This window comes from Megalops cyprinoides, chromosome 4 (assembly GCF_013368585.1).
Source record: "Megalops cyprinoides isolate fMegCyp1 chromosome 4, fMegCyp1.pri, whole genome shotgun sequence".
Classification (NCBI taxonomy): Eukaryota; Metazoa; Chordata; class Actinopteri; order Elopiformes; family Megalopidae; genus Megalops; species Megalops cyprinoides.
This window is the reverse complement of record NC_050586.1, coordinates 18,589,240-18,614,452: the sequence shown is the minus strand read 5'-3', so window position 1 is coordinate 18,614,452 and position 25,213 is coordinate 18,589,240. Positions and strand designations below refer to the sequence as shown.

The following is a 25,213-nucleotide window of genomic DNA, read 5'->3' as shown; positions in this document are numbered from 1 at the left end:
CAAATCCAAAAACACTAGCAAGGTCCAAAGAACAGGCAAAGGGGTCAAAACACAGGACACTCACAAGAGACCAACAGAGAGCAGGCTCAGTAGTATTGCAGGAACAATCCCTCACAATGAGGCAACTGAACTTAGTCCTTAAGTAGCCAGGGCTTGATTGATGAATGGGTTACAGGTGTGCTTGAGTGGTTGAGCCAGGCTGAACTGGGTGTGACTGGTCTGGCTGAGTGGGTTGAACTGGGTGTGGCTGAGCTGGCTGACTGGGAGCGGGTGTGACATATAAACATTGGGAACTGGTGATTTATCCATTTGGTTTTAAGTTTTTGAATTTCAGTATCTGTGTGTTTCTTGAATTAATCATCCTTGTTTTATGGGTAGGAGAGCTGATGCTTAAACTTTATACTTTATACTTATACTTATACTTATACTTTGTGGCTTTGGGGAAAAGTATTGGGTGAGTAATTTGTTCTGTATGGCATGTCTGACTAAAATTGTAGAACGTTTGATGGTTTTTGTTTGTTTGTTTGTGGGTTTGTTTAATTTCTAATAAAAAGGGAATACATTGAAATACAAAAAAATGTTCTTTTTAAATAATAAAAAAAACACCTGGATAAGACACTGTGTCTAGGAATTCTGGACAACCTAGCTACTTTGAAGAGCTGCTTTGATGTATGTCAGTTCTTTATATTGTTTTATTAAGACATATCCTATTTTGTCAATGGTGGATATGTTTTCAAGCTGTACAGATTTTGTGTCAGGTCTTTGTCAACCACAAGTGAGAGGTTGAAATACCATTCGCCTTTCTGATCGTTCTTCTGGAGTGTCCTGCCAAACTTTTAAAAGAGAAGTGTATGGATTGACTGTGACGAGCAGATTCAATGTGTCAACGATTTTAGGATTGACTCTTAAAAAAAAACCAATTCTCACCACAAATGTCATGCAGATAGTCTAATAGTGAATGTAGATGTAAATGAAATAATAAGATACTTTATTTATTACCATGTTAAACAGAAAATAATATAAAGCATTGTCAATTACTGTAAGCACCAAGTTACTTTTTGAGTGGGCACAAATTAATAGTGGGGAAACCTAAAAAGAGGATGATATGATAGGAACTCTAAAAAGAGGAAGAGGTTTGAATACAATTAATATTTTAAACAGTGGATTATGAAATTCACAGCAACTTTCTGTATGTGCACTAAAACTCATGTGGTGAAGCTCATTTACTTGGAGTGACAGTCTTCACAGATTAATATATGTCAGATGTAACAGCAACACTGAAAATGGGGAAAGACATTTCTGTATCTTTTAAAAATTGCAAAATTGAAACTGAAAATAGTTTCAAAGCCAGACATCCAAGTCATATTCTCCTGAAATCTTCTCAAACAGTTACATTCATTAATTAATTTTCAGTTATAGGAACTGTGGAGTGTGGTAATAAATATTTTATAAATGCTACAATTGTCTGGAAATAAACAATGCTTTATGATCTTTTTAAAAATACAATTAAGAAACCAAAAATGAACATAGTGAATCACTAAATTTGAGTTATGCATTATGATATCTTGTTTACCCATGTATATATATATATATATATATATATATATATATATATATATATATATATATATATAAAATATTTGTTTTTATTACAACTTCAGTTTGCATTTTACCTGTAGAATAACCTAGGTAAAACCAAGGTGGGAAATACAAGTATGCGATCATGCAATTTGGTTTCAAGTATTAAATTATTTGTGACATTTCACATGGCAGTAGCATGTAAAATACAACATATCACATTGTACACTCTCCTACACACAACTAGAGTCATCTTAATTAACCTTCATTGTGGTACAGTAATGCAAGGAATTGTAAAGTCACTTCTAATCAAAGTACTGTGGGAGTGGAAGTGTGTTGTGCCAATAAAATAGGCTGCCAATTACTTTCTTGCAGTGAACATTAACCCTTTGGTTGATTTGAGCTTGACAATGTAGGGTAAGTCCACACACAATACTTTTCCCCTCATTCACTGCATTTGAGCTGGCAGTGCTACCAAGGATAGTGCTACCAACTCACTGTGCAAGAGCCTAATTGGCTCCTAATTGCGCAGGAATTATTGAACAGAGGTCTTTGATGACTCGGGGGCTAAATAGATGGTCTTCATATCCCATCCGTACCCATCTGATATAATATTGATTTCTCCTCTTTGCTTGGGTTGGGAAGCCTATCTAACCAAGTATTAATTTTAATTACATCCACTATGAACACATGGCATGATTCGAAATGGCAATGAGCTAAATTCTGAAGGCCACCATGGAGAACAAAGCCATTTGTTCTTAAGCAATCTAAATTCACTCTGCAGCCTCACACAGCACAGTGCTGCCTCTCTGCATGTAAATTATGGTATTGTGCTCCATGCATGCAGTTCAATTGACAATCAGGTGTGTCTGCCTTTACATTTTTATTCTATGAAGAATTTCCTTGGTAAAAAAATCAATATTTATCTTGTTCATTTAGGAATTGAGCCCACTATATGTAATCAAAATCCATTTTATCTTATTGTTATTAGGTAAGGTGTGTTTATACACACGGTTGTTGCAGTTTCATTGTCCTTCATTCCCCAGAACAAAGGACAATACAGCTCAAGCAGAGAGTCACATTTTGACACAAAGTAGATAATTCTGACTTTCTCATAACTATTTTAAGACAGACTCTGAGCATAAATTTATACGAAAACATTTACATTTTTTCCTCATTTGTGCACTGATTTTACATAAATCCGAAGTAAAACAGTGTTAACAGATTGAATTGAATCACGTGCTGTCCAGTGGGCTGGACTTTGTTTTTATTTGATAATTCTCAACAGGGCATCTTGGAGGTGCAGAGTACCACTGGGGAGCTGGTCAAAAAAGTTTGGCATCTTGTTTTACATAAGACAGCTGCACTCTCCTTGCAAAGCACAGGGTACTGTAAATCCATGTAGCAGGCTATACAGGAGTCGCTTCTATTGTCTAAAGGGTTGCCAGTTGGTCTGCCTCATTTTAAACCTTTGATACCAGGAGATGGGTTTTTGGGGCCACATCAGTGACAGTTATTTGGAAAAAAATGCGTTGTGTTCCAATGATGGTCTTGCGTCTGCCAAAAGATTATCTCTTCAAGAGCCACCAAAATGACATGGCAAACTGTGTTTGAAGAAGAGGTGTTGAAATTGGATGGTTGTGAAGCACTGCTTTCACATTTGAGGCACCCCGCAGGTTATCTTAGGTTAATGTAAAATTTCACAGCAAATAACATGGCTGAGGAAGAAGATGAACTGCCATTGTGCCCACCAGCAGCATGGGCAAGTGGATGAGTGTGATGGGAATAAGTCTTAATCTGGCAGTCTGTTGCTGTCAAAGCTTGTTCCTGGTCAAATTATGATAACTTGGGGTGAGCTTACTTCCATTACAACCAGTCGAGTCGATCGCTCATCCCGTTATGGCCTACAAGCCTTCCCATTCCTCCCGACAGGTATAAATTTTAGGTTGAGCGATGTCCTAAATTGGATTCAGTAACTGGGGCAGAGGAACTACAATATCATTTTACAATTTCAACCCAAGCAAGGGGGCTGGCCATAAACTCCACTTCAGCCAACGTTCAGGCCCTTTGCACAGAATGCACATTTATTCTGGCTTAGATGGGCTGGAAATTGAGTTTCTTTCACAGGGTGATTGCATATTAAGACTAGAATGCCAAATGTTTTGCCTATGAAACTCCGACTTAAACATTCATTTTTGCAAGCTACTTGTCATTCAAACATATTACCATCTTCTATGTAGTTAGTATGTGTGTATCTTTTTTGGGAGGAATAATAGGAAATATTAATATTAATAAGTGTAATATTATTGGAATTTTGTAGTAATTAGCTGACTCATACATTAAATTTCACTTTGATATTCAGCTCCAGTTGGTAATAAGCAGAATGGTTTTCTAGCTAGCATATGGCAGTACAACCACCTAATTTTCTGTATTTTTTGCTGTGGTTAGTTTAGTTCGTAACTGTCATGATAAGGAACTTGAAAAACAAAAAGAAAAATTCCAATGCTTATAAGAAAAACATTTTGAAGCATATTCTAAAGGAAAAAAGAAAAAAGACAGGGGAAAAAATCCTGTCGGTGTAAGCCTACATAAGGAACCTTGTTGTGAATTGTGGTTACACCAGCTGCGAACCCAATTTAGGAGGAGGGACTGCATCAGCTTTTAAAATTCATTGAGATGAATTTCCTTTTTGGTCAAGAAATATTATGCAATAAATAGAACACCCTTGTTAGAGAACAACAGCACCAAAACAGTAGCAAGGTGACATTATTCTGGTGACATTACTTTCTGAAATAGTTGCCTCGGCAGATTGTCAGAGATGAGAATCCGAGATTCAAGGGTCCAGCAGTTTTTATTTTTTTATTTTGCTGGACCATGTTTTGTCTCTGTGTTCATTTTGCTGTTTGAAATAAATGATGCAATCTATGGAGACCATTGGGTGTATCCCTATGCACATTTTATGGCTTATTCAGTATCTACTGCTCAAGGTGAGGTTTTGCTAGATTCAGTACTTTGAGCATTTTGCCATTTATGGTGCTATTGTTTCAGAACTAAGAGAAAGTGTTTCTTTTTTAAGGTTAGGAGTGGCCATGTGTGGCATGAGAACACCCTTCTATTTGAAGCATCACATATTTCATGACACCATTGACAACAGAAGTCTTTCTAAAGAAAACGTGTCATGCATCCATCATAATAATTATAAAGAATGATATTGTTGAAGATGAGAAAATAGGTAGGGTAAAACTGACACCATCTACTTCAAATTCCATCTTTTGTGTGAACTGTCATTGTCAAAAAATAATAATTTGCAGTATATTGTGTCACTCATGAACAATGGCTATGCACTTGTGTTAGGTTCTTTTCTCAGTGGTAGTTTTGACCCTGTAAGTATTACATTGGTAGACTCCTTTTGACCTCTCATAATAGTCAGTTGTTTCAGGCAGCAAATACACAGCCAATGGCTCATACTTGTCAGTTCAGTTTACTTATAACTTGATTCTTGATGTGTAAGACCATTCCACTGTAGCTGAATAAATGTTAATAAATGCACATCCTTTGGCATAACAATTTCTTAAGTCAACACTATATATAGTGAGAGAGAGAGAGAGAGAGAGAGAGAGAGTATTAGTCAAAAGTTTTTTGCATTGGAAAAATACGTAAAAAGACATTTTGATCTGAAGAATTAAGCTTAAATGCTTGATTATTTTTTCTTGTACAAATATAAATTGTGAAGTTGATGCCTATTTATGAATAACATTCGCTAATGTGTAGGAAATATTCTTAGTGAAAATGATTTATTCACATAAATTAAAGCATAATGGCCATTATTCCTCAGGTGAGCACATTTACAGTCACAGAGAATTAATTTCTTTGCTTTACATTTTGGGCTTTAGAGAAATGCCCCTCAAACCTTCCCATTAAAGAGCAGTGCCACTCTGACAAATCTGCCAATGAAAGGGAGTCTTGATACTGTATTTCCACTTCCCAAAGTGAAATGAACCGAGACCGTGTTTTTATCTTGATGCAGAACCATCCCTTTTTTCAGCAGCTTTGGTGGAGGTCTAATAACAAATATTTATATAACTGTAATATGCCTCTGGCTTTGACAGATTAACCTTGTATTACTTTTGCATTTTGGTATAATTAACTGTATCATATGATAATGTGTACAGAAGTGGTGGGGGAGCATTGTGGATTCACTGGTTCAGAATTTAACGCAAGAAGCACTCTTTTATGAAGGGCTATGCACACTGCATCCACGCTGGCTTCCACGCACATACCCTGTGCAGGAAGTGTATACGGTATATGAAATGCTGATTACACAATTACTGCAAGCCTCAGTTAGTTGTGAGGATGCAGTGACACACTGAGTGCCATCTGGTGCAATCATATTCCTGTAGGACAACCCACTGTCACTCCTAGGCTGCAAACAGTTTCTCTGAATACTTCCCTTTTACAGCGAGACATGTATGCCCTCAGCTATGTAGACATAGTCATATCTTAAGCCGATCAAGTTCAAAAGCCTGACTCAAGCCATAAAGGTAGATAGGCAAGCAGATGGTCCCAGGTAGAAACAGTGACTATAAACTGGCTGCTGAAATGCTTCTGATGCTTGTTGTGTGATCATGAGGTCATCAATTTGGAAGTCTGATGGTTCTGAAGTCTGCAAGTATTGGTCAGGGTGAAAATCCAAAATGGAATTAGAGTTTCAGATCACTATATATATGTATATCTATATATATATATATATATATATATATATATAGACACATTGATCTCAACTAATACTTAATGTGATAAATAAATATACCAACAACAATTCCAATTCCAGACAAAACATCTGATAAATTTACCTTGTATGGATACAAAGGTAGGCCAGGCATCACCCTAACACTAGCGAGCTCACAATGTAAGATGACATAAATTTGTCAATTATAATGCAGAGGGCTGTAGCTACTGATATGGAAAATTAAATTTATTATGGTTCTGTAGCCATATATGTTAAATGAGTTTTATTCACCTATCAAACAGGAGCATTGCAGTCTCTTCCTGTATTTACAGGAATTGCTGCTCTCTAATTTTATTCCATCTTTTAAATAGATCTCTCAGAACAACTCTGGTAGAACTGTAATGAGGTGACTGAACAATTTTAGGTATTTTCCTCAGAGTCACTTCCTCAGAGTTAATACCTTTCCTCCATTGATAGTTTCACATCAATATTGCAGAGACATTCATTTCTGAAGAAATCTGAAGCCTGTAATGCTTTTCTTTTATGTAATGCTCTGTAATGCTTTTTTCCCACATCTTGATAAATAATTCATCTTGATAAATAAAGGCTAGCTAAGGCTAAAGGGAAGGCCTATTGTTCCTTTGTTAAATTACAGCAATCTTTATTGCTGTGACCAATTCTCACATTTCGCAAATTACAAATGATACATTGAAATTTCATTTCACGTGATGTTTTATTTAAAAACATTGAAGCTCAAAATTAATTATTTTAAGGAGACATTGGTTTTATCTTTGAAAATATTTTAAGAAAAAAAAACTGAAATATTTGCATCAGTATTCAACCCTTGTTCTCTGGAAGCTCAAAGTTTACACAAATGAAAAAAAATGCCCCACAGTTGCCTTACTATTAGCCTCTACCTGTGAACCATTGCAGTAACTCTGACATTTTCTGGATAAAAACCCAACTCTGTTCAAGGATCATTGGTCAGGCTGTGAATCTGAAGGAACAGTGTGAAAATGAAGACTAAAGAGCATTCTGTGGAGGTTAGAGACAAACTAATACAAATGCATAAATTATGAAAAGGGTACAAAATAATATCAAGTGCTTGGTGAGCACTGTTGGGTCAATAAGGAAGTGGGAGCTGCACCACACCACCCAGGTGCTGCCTAGAAAAGGCCATCCCTCAAAACTCAGCATCCAAGCAAGAAGGAGGCTCGTGACAGAAGCCACAGAGAGGCCAGCGATCACTATGAAGGAGCTAGAGTTCAGTGGCTGAGAGTGGAGTAAAAGTGCACCCATAAACAATATCAAGAGCTCTGTATAAAACTGGCCTATATATGGGAGAGTGGCAAAAAAGAAGCCATTGCTCAAAAAGAACCATCTCAAAGCATGTCTGGAGTTTGCCAGAAAGCATGAGAGTGACACAGCTAAGATGTGAGAAAATGTTTTGTGGTCAGATGAGACCAAGATAGAGCTTTTTGTCCAAAAGTCAAAGGGCTATGTGTGGTACAAACCTAACACTGCCCATGCCTCAAGAAACATCATTCCTACAATGAAGTATGGTAGTGGCAGCATCATGCTGTGGGGATTCTTTTCATCAGCAGGAACTGGACATCTTATAAAAACTGAAGGTAGAATAGATGGAGCAAAATACAGCAAAATACTTCAAGAGATTTTATCCACAAGCCAAATATTAATATGTGTGGTTTGGTTAGTTATGCAAACATCATATTTCAGTTTTAATTTTTTTTTCCAGTGTCACCTTAAAATAATAATTAAGTGGTTTCAAATGAAACATCATACAGAAAAAATTTCAAAGTATCGTTTTTAATTCAATAAAATGTGAGAATCGGTCTAGGGTCTGAATACTTTTGCAAGGAACTTTATGTGTTGAATTTTTATGTTTAATTGGCATGTTCCTGTCAACTTCCAGAGATGATACTTATTTTGTAGAAAAAGTCAGAATTAATCACAGTTTTACCCACTCCAGAATTTTGTAGATTATGCTGAAAATAATAGGATTAACATTTTTTCAAAGCACTTATTTACAGTACATGTCTCCATATCAGTCCATTGCTGATAATGTGTTCTTGACAATAATTCTTCCTCCAGGTCCACATCAATCCTTTGCAAAACCAATCATTACAACAGATTGTTCAAGTGTCCAGGTTATATCACAGCTTTACCTTCTGTGCAAAACAGGATCACCTCCTGACAAGCAATTTATGTCCTCATAAATGCTTTAGTGCACTCCCTTTATAAGAATCACTTTTGCTGAATGTGATTGGATTCTCATAAGTGGGCAAGTCTTGTAAATGAAGCATTTTATTAGGATCTGTAATGGTATATCACTGAATGAGATCATTTTGAATGCACCCATCCTCCCCCCTCAGTGTACTTTCTTTCTTTAATACCTTAACTCCCACAGAAAGCAGTCCATCACTGTTTCCTCCATTACTTCACGCTAATACACTGCATCACATTACCACCACTATCATAAAATTATTAAACTATGAAGTAGAGGTTCCAAACCACACATGCTTATGTGAGAGACCTTGTAAATACAGCCTTGCTGATTGTGAGGTATGACATCTGTAAATATTATCCCAAGTGTAATAGATGATGGGGAACATTGGAAATGAACATGTTAAAAATGGTTGCATGTTTGTAACTGATTTACAACATTTATCTCTGGTTGAGGAACAAATAAAAACAGTAGGTTTTTATTGCTATGGTTTTGGAGGCTTCTACAAAGAAAGGGCTTTGCCATTACGACACATCATTATGAAACACACACACACACACACACAGACATATATTGCTTTCATTTAGACATGGTAACCCACAACATCAAAATAAATAAGAAAAGCTAACTTATTTTTGAATACTAATTTGAAATAGAAAAACTAAAGAACCTCGGTTGTATATGTTTGCACACACTTTTTAATGGGAGTTGTAATCGTGTTCGGGTCTAACCATTCACCATCCAAATCATGCCCAAAGCTAACAGACTTCACATGTGACCAACTGAAGAGAATCAGATCAGTTCAGGATAAAGTCAGCCAGTGGGTTTCCTTGTTTCTAAGTGGATGCTTTACCTTTTGGAGGTTAAAGAAACAACTGTGGCATAAAGGAGCTACCCAAACAGTAAAAACCATAATCAAGAAATGGATTAAACATGGCACTACCAGGACGTTGCCTAGAACAGGCTGTCCCTCCAAGATGGATGACCGTACAAGGAGGAAACTCATCAGGGATGTCACCAATAGGCAAAGAGGATCATTAAATGAGCTGTAGGTCTTCATGGCAAGGACTGGTCACCATATGCACATAACAACAGCTTCATGTGTTCTCCACAATTCTGAACTATGGGGTAGGCTGGCAAGACAAGTGCCACTTCCAAAGAAAAACATACAGTCTCATTTGAGTAATGCAAAAAGACACTCTGAATCTCCTCCTCTTTGTGGAAAAAGGTCTTGTGGTCTGATGAGACTAAAGTAGAGCTTTTTGGCCTTAATTCTAAACGATGTTTGGCTCAAAGCCAACACAGCCCATCAACCAAAGAACACAGTCCCTACTGTTAAGCATGGTAGTGGCAGCATCATGCTATGGGGCTGTTTCTCTTCTGTAGGGACAGGAGCTCTGGTGAGGATAGAGGTGAAAATTAATAGTGCAAAATACCAAAAGATTTTAGAGGAAAAACCTGCTACCCACTGCAATATAGCTAAAAATAGGGAAGCATTCCACCTAAATCCACAGTGGAAAGGAAGATCAATGTCCTGGAATGGCCCAGTCAGACCCCTGACCTCAACAACATTGAAAATCTTTGGTCTGACCTGAAGAGAGTTATTCATAAGCGGTCTCCTCCCAATTTAAGTGAACTCAAACTCTACTGCAAAGAAGAATGGAACAAAATTGCAAAATCTGAAGTTGATTGAGAAGTTGGTATAGACCAAACAGACTCGCCGCAACTATCAAAGCAAAAAGTTCTTCTGCCAAGCACTAATTTAAAGGTGTGCTAACTTGTGCAACCAAGACATTTAAAGTTTTTCATTTTTAATACTTTTTTTTTGAAAAACTGAGGCTTTTGATATTAACTTAGACATTGTTGGTTACAATGTATAAATAAAGCTGAAAAAGTTTGACTTCATTTGTTTTGATTTCAGCCTTTAAGACACCGAAGACGAGACATTTTGAAAGGGTGTATACACTTTCTCGATCCACTGTGTGTGTGTGTGTGTGTGTGTGTGTGCGTGTGTGTGTATACATATATATAATGTGTGTGACAGAGAGCTGGAGATAGTCATGGAGTACATATAATAGCATTCATGGATTCAAAGGGAAATTTAATGACTTCATTTATTCAAAGCAATAAATATGATTCAAGAGGTATACTCAGTTATAGTTTTGCATTTCTGAATACCTATTTAGGTTACCAGTACTTTCATAAATTTCTGAAGAATATTTTTGTTATTAATTTATTAACTTCCAATAATTCCAACCATAAGATTAAAATAGAAGCCTTTAAATTGACATTCCTATCTTCTCAATCACATCAGGCCCACAATCAACTAGGTGATGCAATTTGCAACTTTCTTGCAGCTTTAGTTTTTGAATCAAATGCAGTTTATCATGATTAATTTTAAAATTGGACATTGTGGCTATTATAAGGTCAGCTTTGAGCCTTTAGAACAACCAGATATGTTGTGCAATAATAGAATAATTAAAAACTTGAAATCTGTTGCAGTGTATTGTACAGTGAAAATACATTTTGGAAAACATGGCAGTAAATTAGACACAGACACATGAAAAGTCTTTGGTCAAATTCAAGTTATGGTGAGTGTTTAGATTCAAAAACTGCAAGGTCAGAACCATTAAATGGAGTGCAATGACTAAAATTCATGACATAGAGAATAAGTGAGTGAATAAAAGAGAGAGCCCTGACTTGCATCAATGATGGTGCATTAGTAGGTCTCATCACTGTAACATCTGTTGGTCCAATCCCATGATGGAAAAAATGAATCTCCGTCTGTCGTCATTTAGAAATGAGAGCCAGCAATAAGCGGAAATCAAGCAGAAGTGTGTGGTCCATGTGTCAAAGAATCTGGCATTTGAGAGGTGTGAATAATGTGATCTGCAAAATGTATTTCATTGTTGCCTTATGACATGTCCAGTCTCAATTTCAATTACAGACCATAAGAATAAAATTAGTCCCTGTCCTTAACTAATGGGTCAGTTTTAAGAATTTTAATAGCATGTGCATGATGGAAAAAGATATATTCCTTATTGCCCATTCTGTGACTTTTATTGTCTGTCATTCTCATGCATTTTAATATGCCTATTCAAAAGCTGCATGAATTTTCCTGTAAATATGAATAGTTCCCCAATGCTGTTTGGAGCCCAATATTGGAACATTCTTTAAGTTCAGCTTCAAAGTTGTCATAGTATTGCACATGTGATAAAGTACTGATAATGTGCTACCTATTAGGGGGTGCTTGTTTTATTAAGATTATTCTTCATCTTTCAGTGTTTTTCAACAGCTAGAGCTCCCAAGGCAATTGCAGTAAAAACTGAAGAGGGCTATATAAATAGTATCCTGGAGAAACAAATCTGACTTCACTTCATAAAGCTTTGCAGTGAGTTTGATTGCAGATGCCAAATTCATACTTTCTACAATCATACACATAAAAAATGCATATACAGTACATACTTTATTCTTTCATGTACATTAGTTGTATGTACAATCTATGTCTTCACACACCTAATTTTTGCATTATTAGCCTTTTGTCCTGCTATTAGATTCCATTTGCCTTAGTGTCAATAATCCAGACAGTCTTGAAAAAAAAGAGAATCCCAGGCAGATATTCTTGGCTAGATGTATCATGTTTTACCTCATAATGTTTGATCACTACAGCAAATCAAATACAGCAATTAAAAATGTATGGTAAAATTCATAAAATGCTTTGTTAATAAAACAATTTAACTACCTCACTTTATTCACATGTGTCAGTGTGGAGCACATGATGTGCTGAGTCACTCGTTGTTATTGTGGATATTGTGCATGAATGGGTGTTAATCCTATCATCTGTCCACTGTCATCCCACCTAGAGGATATAAAAGATAACTGAATTTATGCAGCACCTATTGTGAAAAAATACCCTCGAACAAACGTATAGCTAGTTATGGCTTCAGTTAAGGTCAGTTGATTTCGAACTTTATCAGACAACAGCACGTTTTAATTTATTGCATGGGAGACACATCGTAGCCAACTACCTGATGAGAAGGTAATTTTTCCTCATTCATGAATTTCAGGGCCATGTTAATTAAAAAGCTAGATGCTATAGCCATTACTCCCAATTGTAAAGAAGCATTAAAGTGTTAAGGGTGATACATGGGAGAGGGTTAGCTAAGAAATTATGAATCTGTTCCTGGCAAAAGAAAATATTGCTATCTGATAAATATCTCTATTTCCTCATCTCCTCCTTATCAGTCTTACCTCTACATTATTTGTTCATCAGATGTTCTTATCAAGTGAGTTTATGCATTGAGTATCCATTTATACAGCTGGGAATTCAGTGAAGCATTAACATATCTTGTTCAAAGACACAACAATAATGCCCCACCTAAGACTTGAACTGATAACCTTTAAATCCTTTAAATCATGCTGCTCCAGCTACCTTAAGCAGCACCACCTGGGTGGCAGTCATGTCGCCTTCAATTTGAGGTACATATGATTGATATGTTGCATTATAGATGTAAAACTTATATTAAATCTAGCTCCTTTTCACAAAAATCATTTTCTGTTACTTGACTTTGTGGTTATGCTCTATTTTTGGCAAAACAGTTGTGTTGTGCAAAGTTCCCATTAACAGACAACATAAAACCAATAAATCAATTCAAATATTTAGGTATGGGAAAACACATTCTGTCAAGTAAAAAAAACACAGTGGCAATATTCCACATAGTTCATCTGCAGCACTGGTAAAAACTTTTAAAACTTTTCCTGTTTCACAACCACTTATACATTATTAGGGAAATAAGATCTATTTCAGTGTCAATCTCACAACATTAGTAAATCGACAAGATCAGGTTCAGTCAGCATTAGATTTTACATTTTTCAAATTCAGTCAGCATTAGGTTTTACATTTTTACTATGTTGTAATATTTATAGATGTTGCCAAATGTGTTTATACTTAAAATGGGGTTATGCCTGTGCCTCTTTAATCATTGCTTGCAGCGAAATTTGACTGTTCCTTTTAATGGCCGTCTGTGCACTATTATTATTTGATTATATGAGTCTATTGTTTTGAGATGTTTACTTTTTGTACATAAAATCTTAAAACATATAATCACTCTGACTGCCCCCAAAAGGTTTAAGAGAGAGCTCTATGACCATGTTTTGAGGGGGGAGGAGGAGACCTGAACAAGTAAATCTTGATCAAGTACATGGTTGCTATAGGAATCTGGCAGCTGGTGTAATGTGAAGGCTTACTTGGCAACTCAAGATGGATGTGCTGGAAGCTGGCTTGCAAAGCCACGTTGCTATGAAAACCCAATCAGCGAGGGAAGTCATCGAGGGGCTGTAATGAATTATGGGTTTTTAAAGAAAGCCGCCCCTCATTCTTGGTCGCCTGCATTGCATGTCCTGTGATTGGGGCCTGTAGTTGTATGCAATTCATCTCATTAAATGGGTCATTGAAAACAGCAACATGAAATGGGATTCCAATCACCTCTCTCTAGCCCTGGTTTCCATGGCATTCCTCTGAGAGACCTAATCAGCACAGCAGAGTCTTTCCATTTTTGAACAGATTTCCCCAGCCCAGTTGTTTTGCTGTCTAAAGCCCTGTCTGGTACTGCTCCTCCCTGATCTTCATGCCTCATCTGCCTCTCACCCCTGACTAACAGAACCTGGATTCTGCCTCTCTACAGATTTGCAGCAATATTCAGTCTTCACCTCATAGTTGCAAATCAAAGTATGCATTGAAATGAAAAATGGATTGCGATCTAATTTTCCCCCCAGATGAACAGCAACAGCAAAGTAGCCCGGGACCCTCCTATGCTTTTACGGCACATGAATATAACAACATATCTGCCCTCTGGGCACTCACCACTCAAATACATTTTGCATTTGCACATCTGTTGACTTTAGCATTTAAGGGAAGGAGAAAAATAAACACCATCCCAAAATAGCACTCCCCGATCCAGATTTTGGGGTTTATATTGAGTTTACTGTGTCATCTCCAATGTAATTTAATAATACGATTTATTATATAGGTCTTAGATAATTCATTTTATATGTCATGCTACATTAATGGTTTTTGAAATTGGGAGCTGGCTGCAGGGCGTTGAATTGTACTGATTTGTATCTCTGCAGGTGCAAGCAGATGGCCTATCCTGATGACCTTCCACAGATTTCAGTGGTCTTCATCTTTGTGAACGAGGCCTTGTCTGTTATTTTGCGGTCTGTGCACAGTGTGGTCAATCACACGCCAGCACACCTTCTCAAGGAGATCATCTTGGTTGATGACAACAGCGACAGTGGTAAGATCTGTGAGCTTTCCTTACTGTAACACTATTAATGCCAGCTGCTGTCATACTATGTTCTAAACATTACATTATTACCCTTTTTGAATTTGTACTGTTTAGAAAAAGCAGTGTCATCCCCTCCCTGTTTTGCCAACTTGAGCACTTTCTCCGCAAAATATTTTTGTTTTTCCATGTATATTTACATACAGGACCAAGGGAGTTTGTAGCCCACGACAATTAAAAGCATGATTTACATCTTAAATAATGATGATTATTATTCAGACACAGATTATTCCACCTCCAATTAACCACGGACAAACCCACAATATAAATACTCTGGCTACCAGCTTTAATAAACACACGCTGCAAGTAATTCTGATCACTGCTAGCTCAGCAAGCTATCTTGCTAACTACTAAGTATCATTATGTCATGACCCAAATCTCAATGAATCCTGTAGATCACAGCTGGTGATACAAAGCTGCCAAATGATTTTACTTTGCCTGCTGCTGGTCGGTATGTAAACGTCTTTAGGCACAACAAGACCAGAAAGCCTTGATTAGAGATGGGGGATGACCACCATGGCTCATTTATTACTGTGTGTTGTCATGGAAACTGTACATTTCAGTAGCTGATGTGCTTCCTTGTTCAATATCAGGTGGCACCATTTAGACATCTAGTTTGGTAGGAGGATTGCTTAAAATTAGTATTGCTTTATTTCTGTCATTTTTTAATAATATTGTTTAAGCCTTGTCTTTTTGTACTCCCTGGAGAACCTTCACTGCTAATGATGTTAAAAATGCTTTATTGATTGTAGACTTAGCTCTTTGCTAGTTTTTTTTTCATCATATGGAAAATTAAACAAAAGTTCAAGTAATTAAACTGACACAATTTTCTAAAAAGCAAAACAGAAATCCATAAAAAAAATAATAATAATAATAAAAACATATTTCACTGCTTTAAAAGTGACCCAGGGTAAAAAAAAATGCATGTCTAATGGAGGCAGACTTTCACAGTGTCATTCAGCATGTATTAATTTGCAAAAATTTCAACACTGGCAGAAATTTAAGCTTAGACTAAAAGAAAAGGTCAAAAGGAGGTCATGAATCAAAAAATTACATTTAGTGCTGTTACATCCTATATTCTGAGTGGGTTCTTCAAAGAGGCTCTGAACATTGAAGCCGTTGAAGCCTAAATCAGAAACTAAAAAGCTCAACATCTGAAGCAGGAGATCATAAAGGACATTGCTGAGTAGCAAGACATTGCTGAGTAGCATGACTAGAAATAGAATGCCCTGTACTGAATCCAATCTACCTGTGCTGTGATAGAAAGAAGGAGGGTTCAGCTGGAAGAAGGTTCATTATCTTGGGTAGGAATGTCATGAACCACAAAAAATATCCAAGAGCCTTTTAATTAAATCCCTAAGCTATCTGTTTACCTTTTTATGTTCTCAGATCCACTGAAGAACAAAGAAGCAACACTCTTGTTTGACACCCACTTATTGTAGGTGGCTGACGTTCCTGTTGATTTGTGAATGAAAGCGAGGTCATAGAGAAAAAACAATATAATATTTCCCTTACAAAATGAGACATATCTAAAGCAATATAGCAGATGGTTTGTATACTCATCTGCAGAACAGAGCCAGACAAAACAAAATGATTCCCTTGGAAATAGATTTAGAGTTTTAGAGTTTTTTTTATTATGTTTTATTTTCTAACCTTGAGATAATTATCATCTTCCCTGAACGTGAGCGCGTCTTTTGTTTCTGTGCTCAGTGGCTGAAATTATGTGTGTGTGTGAGTGAAGAGGGAGAGAGAGATGGGGGAGCCTTGGGGAGTACACTTGGATGCAGTAAAGGGTTTAAAAATAGAAGAAAAAAGATGAGCCTTGTCCTTTACTGAACCTTTGTGTACAGTCTCCACGGTGATGCTAGCTGAAGTTTTTGTTGCCTCCACACCTGCATGGCCTGTGGCAGCCAGTGTAGTCCCAGAAGCCTTCTTGTTTCTGAAGTGTTACAATGAACCAGATTCCCACTGACACTTGGCCCTCCATCACTTGGCGTTGACCCTGGCCCAGTCTCCCCGGACAAGCTAAATAAGAGAGGAAGTGCATGAATAACATCTTGAAAAGGGACCTCGCAAGAGTCAACATTGGCACATTCTGGGTCCCAAGAGAGCCTGTTAAATGGGCAGCCATTCATGTCACCAAATGTGGGGGTAAAAAGATGCCAAAAGTGGTGAGCCCACCTCCTTTGTTTACTGGTCATGATTAGCGAGGGTTGATTTGCGCTGATCGAGAGACTACCCTTCTCATGCTAAACGATTAACATGCAGGGCTGGCTACTTGACCTTTCTTCACTCACTTCTCCTGTCTGCACTTGTGGAGCATTTGCACTGTGAAATGACTAGAAGGAAAATAAGTGAATAATGACATAACCCCCACCCCTCTTCCAATTCAATAAGCATGTTTAGGCTTCTGTGCACTCCTGAGCTGCAACAATTTATTGAGCAACTTTGGCTATTTTTTTCTGAAAACGAGGTGCCATTTATCTTTGAGGGAGCTCAGGACAGTGCTCCAAGTAGGGTAGTGTTTGTGCTGAATTTGTTTCTAAACTGGCGATACAGTGCAGTGCTCATGTCATACATTACTTAATTACATCCAATGAACTTTCAGTGTATTAAACAGACCAGTATTTGTTTGATGGGGAAATTGAATTCAGACTGAGGTGTTTTGGCAATCGGCCCGCTAAAACATTGCCATTAAACACCCTTTTCTTTTTCCACATTGTTCTCACGCAGTGTTTAAAATTTTCCCTTCATTCACAACTAAGCCCTCATTCATCAGAAAGATTTGCATCTGGGTAGTTGCATTTGGTCTTTTGGATGATATAGACTTGTGGAGACTCAATGAAAGAAAAGAAAAAACATGGAGGCCTCTGTATCTGTTCTGATGTTTGAATATAAAGCTATATATAGGATATATACTGTTGATAAGAATGTAATATGATAAAATAAGTCACATGACTGATCTTCCATTATTCATATATCACATACAATATTCTATTATTATACATTGCCATGCATCATTTTAATGTTTTTTTTATTACATTTCTGGCTTATGTTCAGGATTACTGTTTTTTGCTGTGTTCCATTGTAGGTGATTTGATACTGTACTGATTTGTTACCCATAATACTACACGCACCTTACAGCTTTTGGTTTGTTTTGTGGAGAAAAAGAGGATCAGCTACCTTGTCACTCAAACAAATTTCTTCAGCTTCTGCTGGATTCTTCAGCTTTCATGATCAGTGTGCATGTGATCTTGAGTACTTACATGTGCATATGGCCAACATACATACACATGCACGTACACACACACACATACACAGACACACACAAACACACACACACACACACACACACACACACACACACACCTACCCTCATTCATTCTCTTGTGCACCATGTTATGAGCACGATCTCATCCTGGGTAGCCTAATAACATTTGAGAAATATTGGTTGAAGGCAGTGTAAAGTTATAAAAACATGTGAATCAATTAATTGTGTTGATTTATTTTTGCCGCAAACGTATCCTAAAAATGTTGCAATGTATTATTTTGAAAACGTCAGTGTAAGGGTTTGACAACATTCAGAAAATATTATGAGTCTTGGGATCAATAACATTGTTTGCATTCAACATTTACCAATAACATCCCTCTACCAGTATGTTTGGGTGTTTGCAATGAAGCCAACCATATTGTCAATAGATACAGAACATATAAACATACACACAAGTGTCCTGTGACTCGGACATTTGATGGTGGTGCTCCTCCAGTTGACAGTAAAAAGCTCTGACAAAAACCCTTAAATCTGATGGCATCTCTTCTGACAGAAACATAAATTATGCTGAGTATTAGTTCAGTGGTGATTTATGGGAACAGTGAAAGTCTGAGTAAAGTGTCAAAATGGTTAGGGAGCTGCAGCAAGTGCTTTTATCTTTTAACCCGCACAGAAAAAACTGAAAGAAAAACCCACTGTCTGTGACCTTGGGGAGAGAGGGGTAGGTACTAAGGCATCTCAGACAGCAATCAATCTCTGCCACCAGTGTGTCCTAGTCTGATGACATTAGTGTAAAACAATGCAAGCATTCATTTCACCCAAGCTGTAATGGATCGATTTGGCTCATCTTTAGAACAACGGTGACAGTAGCATTGACGCTACAACGATATACCTTTTTATGGGGAAAATTGTGCAGCCAGTTATGCTGCATCTTAGCATATTATTGTAACATTTATGGATTGTAAGTGTAGATAAGCTAAATTGTCATTAGACTTACAGTACATTTACAGTCTGTGTCTCATGTTCTTGTAGTGGAGCTGAAGTTCAACCTGGACCAGTATGTTAACAAGAGGTACCCGGGCTTGGTGAAGATCGTGCGCAACAACAAGAGGGAGGGCCTGATCAGGGCCAGGATACACGGGTGGAAGGCCGCCACTGCACCGGTGGTGGGGTTCTTCGATGCCCACGTGGAGTTCAATGCTGCCTGGTAAGACATCGCTGTTCGTTGAAGGGTACATTGCTATGACGATGAATCTGAATGCAGGCAGTTGACAAAAAAACACTGCTTCCCACAGATGGTGGGTTAAAATATCTGATGCAACGCTGCATGAGTATTCTTGAGATGGGCGTTAAAGTCAGGTAAAGCATGCTTGTATAAAGGTGCTCAAGAGGATACAAACAACTGTCTGTTTCCTTGTAAGTAGCAATATAACAGCTTTGAGCTGCTAATGACAAATTGCTGACCCAGGCCAATGATGGGTCTGTGGAAGAGCCAGGAACGGTTCACTATCTATGGGTAAAATGCTATAAATACCAGGTTGGTATCAGGCAATTTGCAGGTATATCCACCTTTTGATTTAATGTCAGGCTCTACCCCAGAAATGCTTAATTCTAATTAAGGCAGCACAGTTATGGAATATGACCTCCATTTTTAACTATGGATTAACAATTAATGACTTTTCCCTTTTGTTCCAGTACATGACTTTTTATCTGTGATTAATAGGCTCTGGAGTGCATGCTTTGATTTGGGATAAAGTGACGGCCTCTGTGTACTCCTGAAATAGGTCACGGAAAAAAACAGTGTTCCGGGGGAGTAAAATGTGAAAAATAAAGTGGGAAGGAGAGGTGGTAAGAAGGCTGCATTTTTCCCCTCTCTTGCCCCCTGGGGCCCTGCCTAAGAGGCTTAATGAAATAACTTCAGAGGGTCTCAACCCAATTTCTAGTTGACATCTCTGCTTATCACAAAACAAGCAACACAACTGGACGTAATTGGCACCTAATTTGAGCCTGTCAGCCTGGACAGTTTTGAAGATAGAGTGTGTTTTGTTGCTGTGGAAGATGGGAAGTTCTGGCGGGGGGGGGGGGTTTGAATTATACACTGGCCTTTATCTCTCAAATGTTATTCAGAAGTTGCCATTCCTGATCTGTTGCATCGTAATTAACATTCAGGATAGTAGTAAATAACCTTTGGTAATTCAAAAATCTTCTTAGGCGTGGAGCAGCATCCTTCAGTGTTCATCCCAGTCACTGCAACATGGTCGGTGATTGTGTTTCTTGCTAATGGAAAATTTGCATATTCCTCCCCTTTCATTTTTTTATTCTATGAATGAAGTGACTCATTGCATGTCCTTACGTAGCTCACAACATAATAACCTTTACTCTACAACCCCTGTGGTTAGCATCTGGGGTTCAGTAGCCTTGTTTGTTTACCTTGTGGTGTTGATGAAAGATGCGGTAATTGGTTTAGACCCCACTCATTTGATCAGTCAGAATCTGCTGTTGCTTCCTGTGTGACTTTGCCCTCGAAGCCTTTATCAGACCCTATAGCTACAGTACGAATTCGCACGGCGGAGTGGAGAAAAAGAAACGTTTGTTTCATCGAGAATAGAGGATGACTTGCGATTTGTTGCTTGGTGATGATAATTGATACCCCCGGTGGTTCTCTCATCTGTTTTCCCATCTGGTCCTCTTCAAAAATGTATGCGCCTGCCTCCCCCCATGACCCTTTCACCCCCCACACAATCTAGATTCATTGTTTCTCCTGCTCGCTCCTCCTGTTTTGCATGCTGGGCTCCGTTTGAATTTCCGATGAACCGGTTCACCTGCCGCCACGCGCCATGTGTCGAACTTCTTTTGTTTGTAGACAGCAATGTACAACTGCGTAGCATTTTCTTAGCGTGCTGTATTCCTATGTGTCATGACAGGCTAGTGGAAAGGATGACTACCACAGCAAATGAAGTAGAAATGAAACAATGGCCTGTTAGTGCTTATTCTGCATTGTGTGAAAACACAATTAAAAAGCAATGTATTGCAAATAGCACTGGTGTAAGATTTGGTCATTTCATAAAGTGATGATGGCATCCCCATTAATAATGTCTTTGCCATCTTAGGAAAGGACCTCTGCCTCTAAATGCTCCCGTGTAAATATAAACTCAGGTGAATGGACAATGGGTTTGTGTTTCTGCTCATGTGAAACTGCACCCTTATGGCAATCATTTAAACTTGCATTTACTGTATGTTCACCAGATTTTCCAGAATCATTTCTGAGGTTGTTTTTGCGACTGTTTAAACCAATCAGAATTTTGAAATGTGATACTTATCAAAATGTGGAGTCATCAGGCAAATGAATAGACGGAGTGGATAAATAATCAATTAAGACTACAGTGTCTTTGCATGTGTGGCTGAAAGGTCTTACACCATTATTCGGGTGAAATTAACCAGATAAACATTCAATTGAGAGATGATGATCTTCATATTAATGTCTCATCCTAATGCCCTACATCTGGTGATAAGTGAGCTGGGGTGTAGTGCAGCATCTACTGCATTTGTCAAGAATGATCACTCTCAATGACCTCGTTAGAACTACAATGGCTGCAACATGGAGCTCAAGCCTATTCTCAATGTTTAGAATCGGGTCAGGATTTTAATTCATTCTGGTGCTCCTGTGCTTCCATTCTGCCTACTTTCCCTGAGCCATAGTGAAGGTTTAGGCACTGCAAAAGGAGCATATGACTTGCCTGAGATAAAGACTGGGTTTTCAGAACATAGATGTCATATCACCACTTGTGTGCAATTCAGCCCTTTCTGGCTGAAGTTTTACAATAAACCTGATTGTGGATTTGTCACTGTTTCCTATCAGCCTGGACAACTATAGATACAATTTTTTATATACAAATTAGTTCACACAACAGATGCAGTATTAGTACCACTGAAAAAAACACACTAGCCAGCAAAAGCATCTTTTTATTGTCATAATATCAATAAGCCCAATGCATTTGGGCTTATAATTTATAGTTTATATTTAACTATAAATTATTTGAAATTACAGGTAGAGTAATAAAACATTGTTACATATTAAAGTCAAAATGAGCACATTATAATTCCATATTAATTGTTCAGTAGTTGTACAATATTTACAATGCATTAGGCTAGAAAATTTGTCAATCTACTATCAAGTGTTATTATATCGCACTGCAAATAATTTTACTTGTATAAATAATTAGTACAGAGTGTGCAAGTGTGATTTTCATCACATCCTAATGGCATCCTATTCAACTAGGAACATTTCAAAATGATCTCATGTCTCTTTTTTATTTAGATGGGTTTATTGTTAAAAAGTGACTCTGGTGCATATTTTAAGCTTGTATTACAGTATCTGCACCTACTTTCCTTACAGATGTGTAGTTGAGTGGTCATCTTCATTACTTGCCATACAATGATCATGCTGCTATAGGTATTTTGCAGACTGAATTAATGCTAAGAATTTATGAAGTTCTTGGGTATATAAAACAGGAGGGCAGCAGATGTTGCAGCACGCCTGTGTTTCCAGTTATGAATGTTTACCATGGTAAATGTCCATGATAATTTCCCCAGAGATGTACCATCTGGGTAGTTTTCTAGGCTGCGACTGGTGCTCTGAACACTTTTACATAGTTTTTCCTCACTTTACTGCAGCCTTGGTGTTGGCTACTGAAATGTAACAGAGACATGTAAAAGGTTTTTCATGTAACCCTGTTCTAGAATGTATTGTAGCCACTCGTGACATAATAACAAAGTAACCGCCCATCCACTCTATAGCCGACATTGACATTCCTCTTGTTGTGATGATCCTTATTATCCTCCATTTGATTATCCTCCATTATATAAATAGAAATAATGGGAGAATATGTAACAGCTTTCTAATGAATGTGGTAAGCACATTAACCACAGTTCAGGAATGGACTGCAGATAAATTGATATTTATTTGGTCTTGAATCCTGCAATGTTGCAATCTTGTGGTATTAATGTTTAATGATTAGTGGATGCGGTGTGGCTGTTGAGTGCCAAGAGAGATAAGAGGCTGTTTCAGCTGTTGGCTGTAAAGAAATGCACATCTCAGGACCAGGAGTCTTTGATGATGTTAGAAGGCTCAAACATGCTGTGACCTCAAGTGTACTATTAGCCAAGGGAATGGGAAAACAGCACTGCTGTTTTAGGAAAGTGTTTTAGCCTGGTGTCTTTCATTTTTATCCAAACATACCATCACCTGCAGTGAAAACATGAAATCAGATTGTATCTATTTAATCATTTATGTGTTTTTTTTCCTGATGTTGATGAGAAATGGAACTGGCATTTTTTGGTGCCACACACTTCACTTATGAGGGACAAACGGAGCCACATAGCTGACATGAAAAAAAAATGTCTAGGGTTGTGACAGCTAAGGAAGCATACTGTAAAAACCAATGAGGCTCGAGAAGGCAAGGTTTGTCCTCGCAGTGGGGGATTGGACTTCTAAACAATTTCAGCATAAAACCACAATGTGCCATTCGCTTCTGGCAGCCTCTGAGATTGTTCAGTGCGACTGGTCTCAGCGCGGTGTTTGCCCAACTTTAAAAGAGACAGAAGTGTTCTGTAGTCACCCCAAGTGAGTGCTCAAAAGAGCTTACATTCTATATACATTCATAAGTGCCTGTCTTTGGTGTATTTTTTTATTTTCTTCTGAACATGCCCCTCACCTACTGCGAAAACATGAAACTGAATTGAATTTATGCATATATTTATTTAGATTTTTTTCATCCTTTATGAAAGATATATTTTTCATTGATGTTTTTTTTGATGCCACACATCACGCTTGTGTATTAAACCAATGATGCCCGAGAAGAGAAGCTGTGTCCTCACAGTGGGGGATCGGACTTCTAAACAATTTCAGCATAAAACCGCAATGTGCCAATTTGTCTCAGTGCTGTGTTTAGCGCACTTAGAAAGGGACAGAAGTGCTCTGTTTTCACTCCAAGTGAGCGCTCCAACCAGCATATGTTCCATATACATCCATAAATATGGAAACATCAGGCTGTACTGTGCTTGCTGCCTGCTTTTATCCAGATTAATTTCAAAAGTAGTACATCTGTATGATTTCACCTGGGTCTTTTTATCCCTTTTAGCTGATTGAATGTGTAATTGGGCCTTTCTATGGCTTTCCTGACCAGGTCATTGCAGAGTATATAGCGGAATTTGTCCTCAGTTGCCTACCTGTCTTAATAAAGGGACGGATCAATGCGGTGAATAAGGTATATGGAGCAGCAGTGCCTCCTAAGACGATTTGTCTCAACCTCCCATTAATTCTACCTTTATATCCACTGATGCAAATCCATGCTGTGGCCATTGTTAGAACAGCTTGCACTTACATTACGCCCACATGCATTCTCACGTAACCTTTCCTTGTATTAATGTTGGACTGTTTTCAATGAAGGCTCTCTACACACAATTATTTGCTCTACACTTAATGTCAATTCTCGTTGGATTGCAGATTAATTATGATTACACTAATGCTTCCTCCCATGCTGTAAAATTCACCATTTTGTTTACTAAGTCAGAGTAATTGACTATTTACTTAATAAATATTTAAAGATTTTTTTTTCTCCTAATAAATGCATAGTGCCTGAAAGGTACAGAGCCAGACCTTGTCTTAGAGAGAGTTTTACAGCTTTTTAGTTGTTTTTCAGGTGGCTTCACATATTATGCGCTCATACAGCACACAATATATGGAATGAGTTCTTACCATTTTCATTGTCATTTTTGCCATTTTCATCAGAAAGTCACCCCAAGCAAAAGCCTGTAAGCAAATTGCATCAAATTGATGCCATTTTGGGAACGGAGGGCAAATGACACTTTGACGTAGACGTGAATGAAGCTGGATGCCATTACTCGATAAGTCTTTGCGCAAGGAACTTCAACAATCCTCAGACATGCTGCATAAGAATCTCATCGGTTGAGAAAAATGGGCATGTGATGTTGAAAGCCTGAAGCATGTGGTTCCAGAGCACAGAGCTGAAGCCAATAGAGAACTA

General features: G+C 37.8%; 1 protein-coding gene across 1 annotated transcript in view; it reads left to right on the top strand.

Annotated features, from left to right (window-relative positions):
* galnt9 (polypeptide N-acetylgalactosaminyltransferase 9) overlaps window positions 1–25,213 on the top strand; it is an 88,705-nt gene that overhangs the window by 23,441 nt on the left and 40,051 nt on the right. Inside the window, exons 3-4 of the mRNA XM_036527922.1 lie at window positions 14,682–14,848; window positions 19,200–19,374. Coding sequence (XP_036383815.1) covers window positions 14,682–14,848; window positions 19,200–19,374 — 342 coding nt within the window. The remainder of the gene's footprint in view (window positions 1–14,681; window positions 14,849–19,199; window positions 19,375–25,213) is intronic.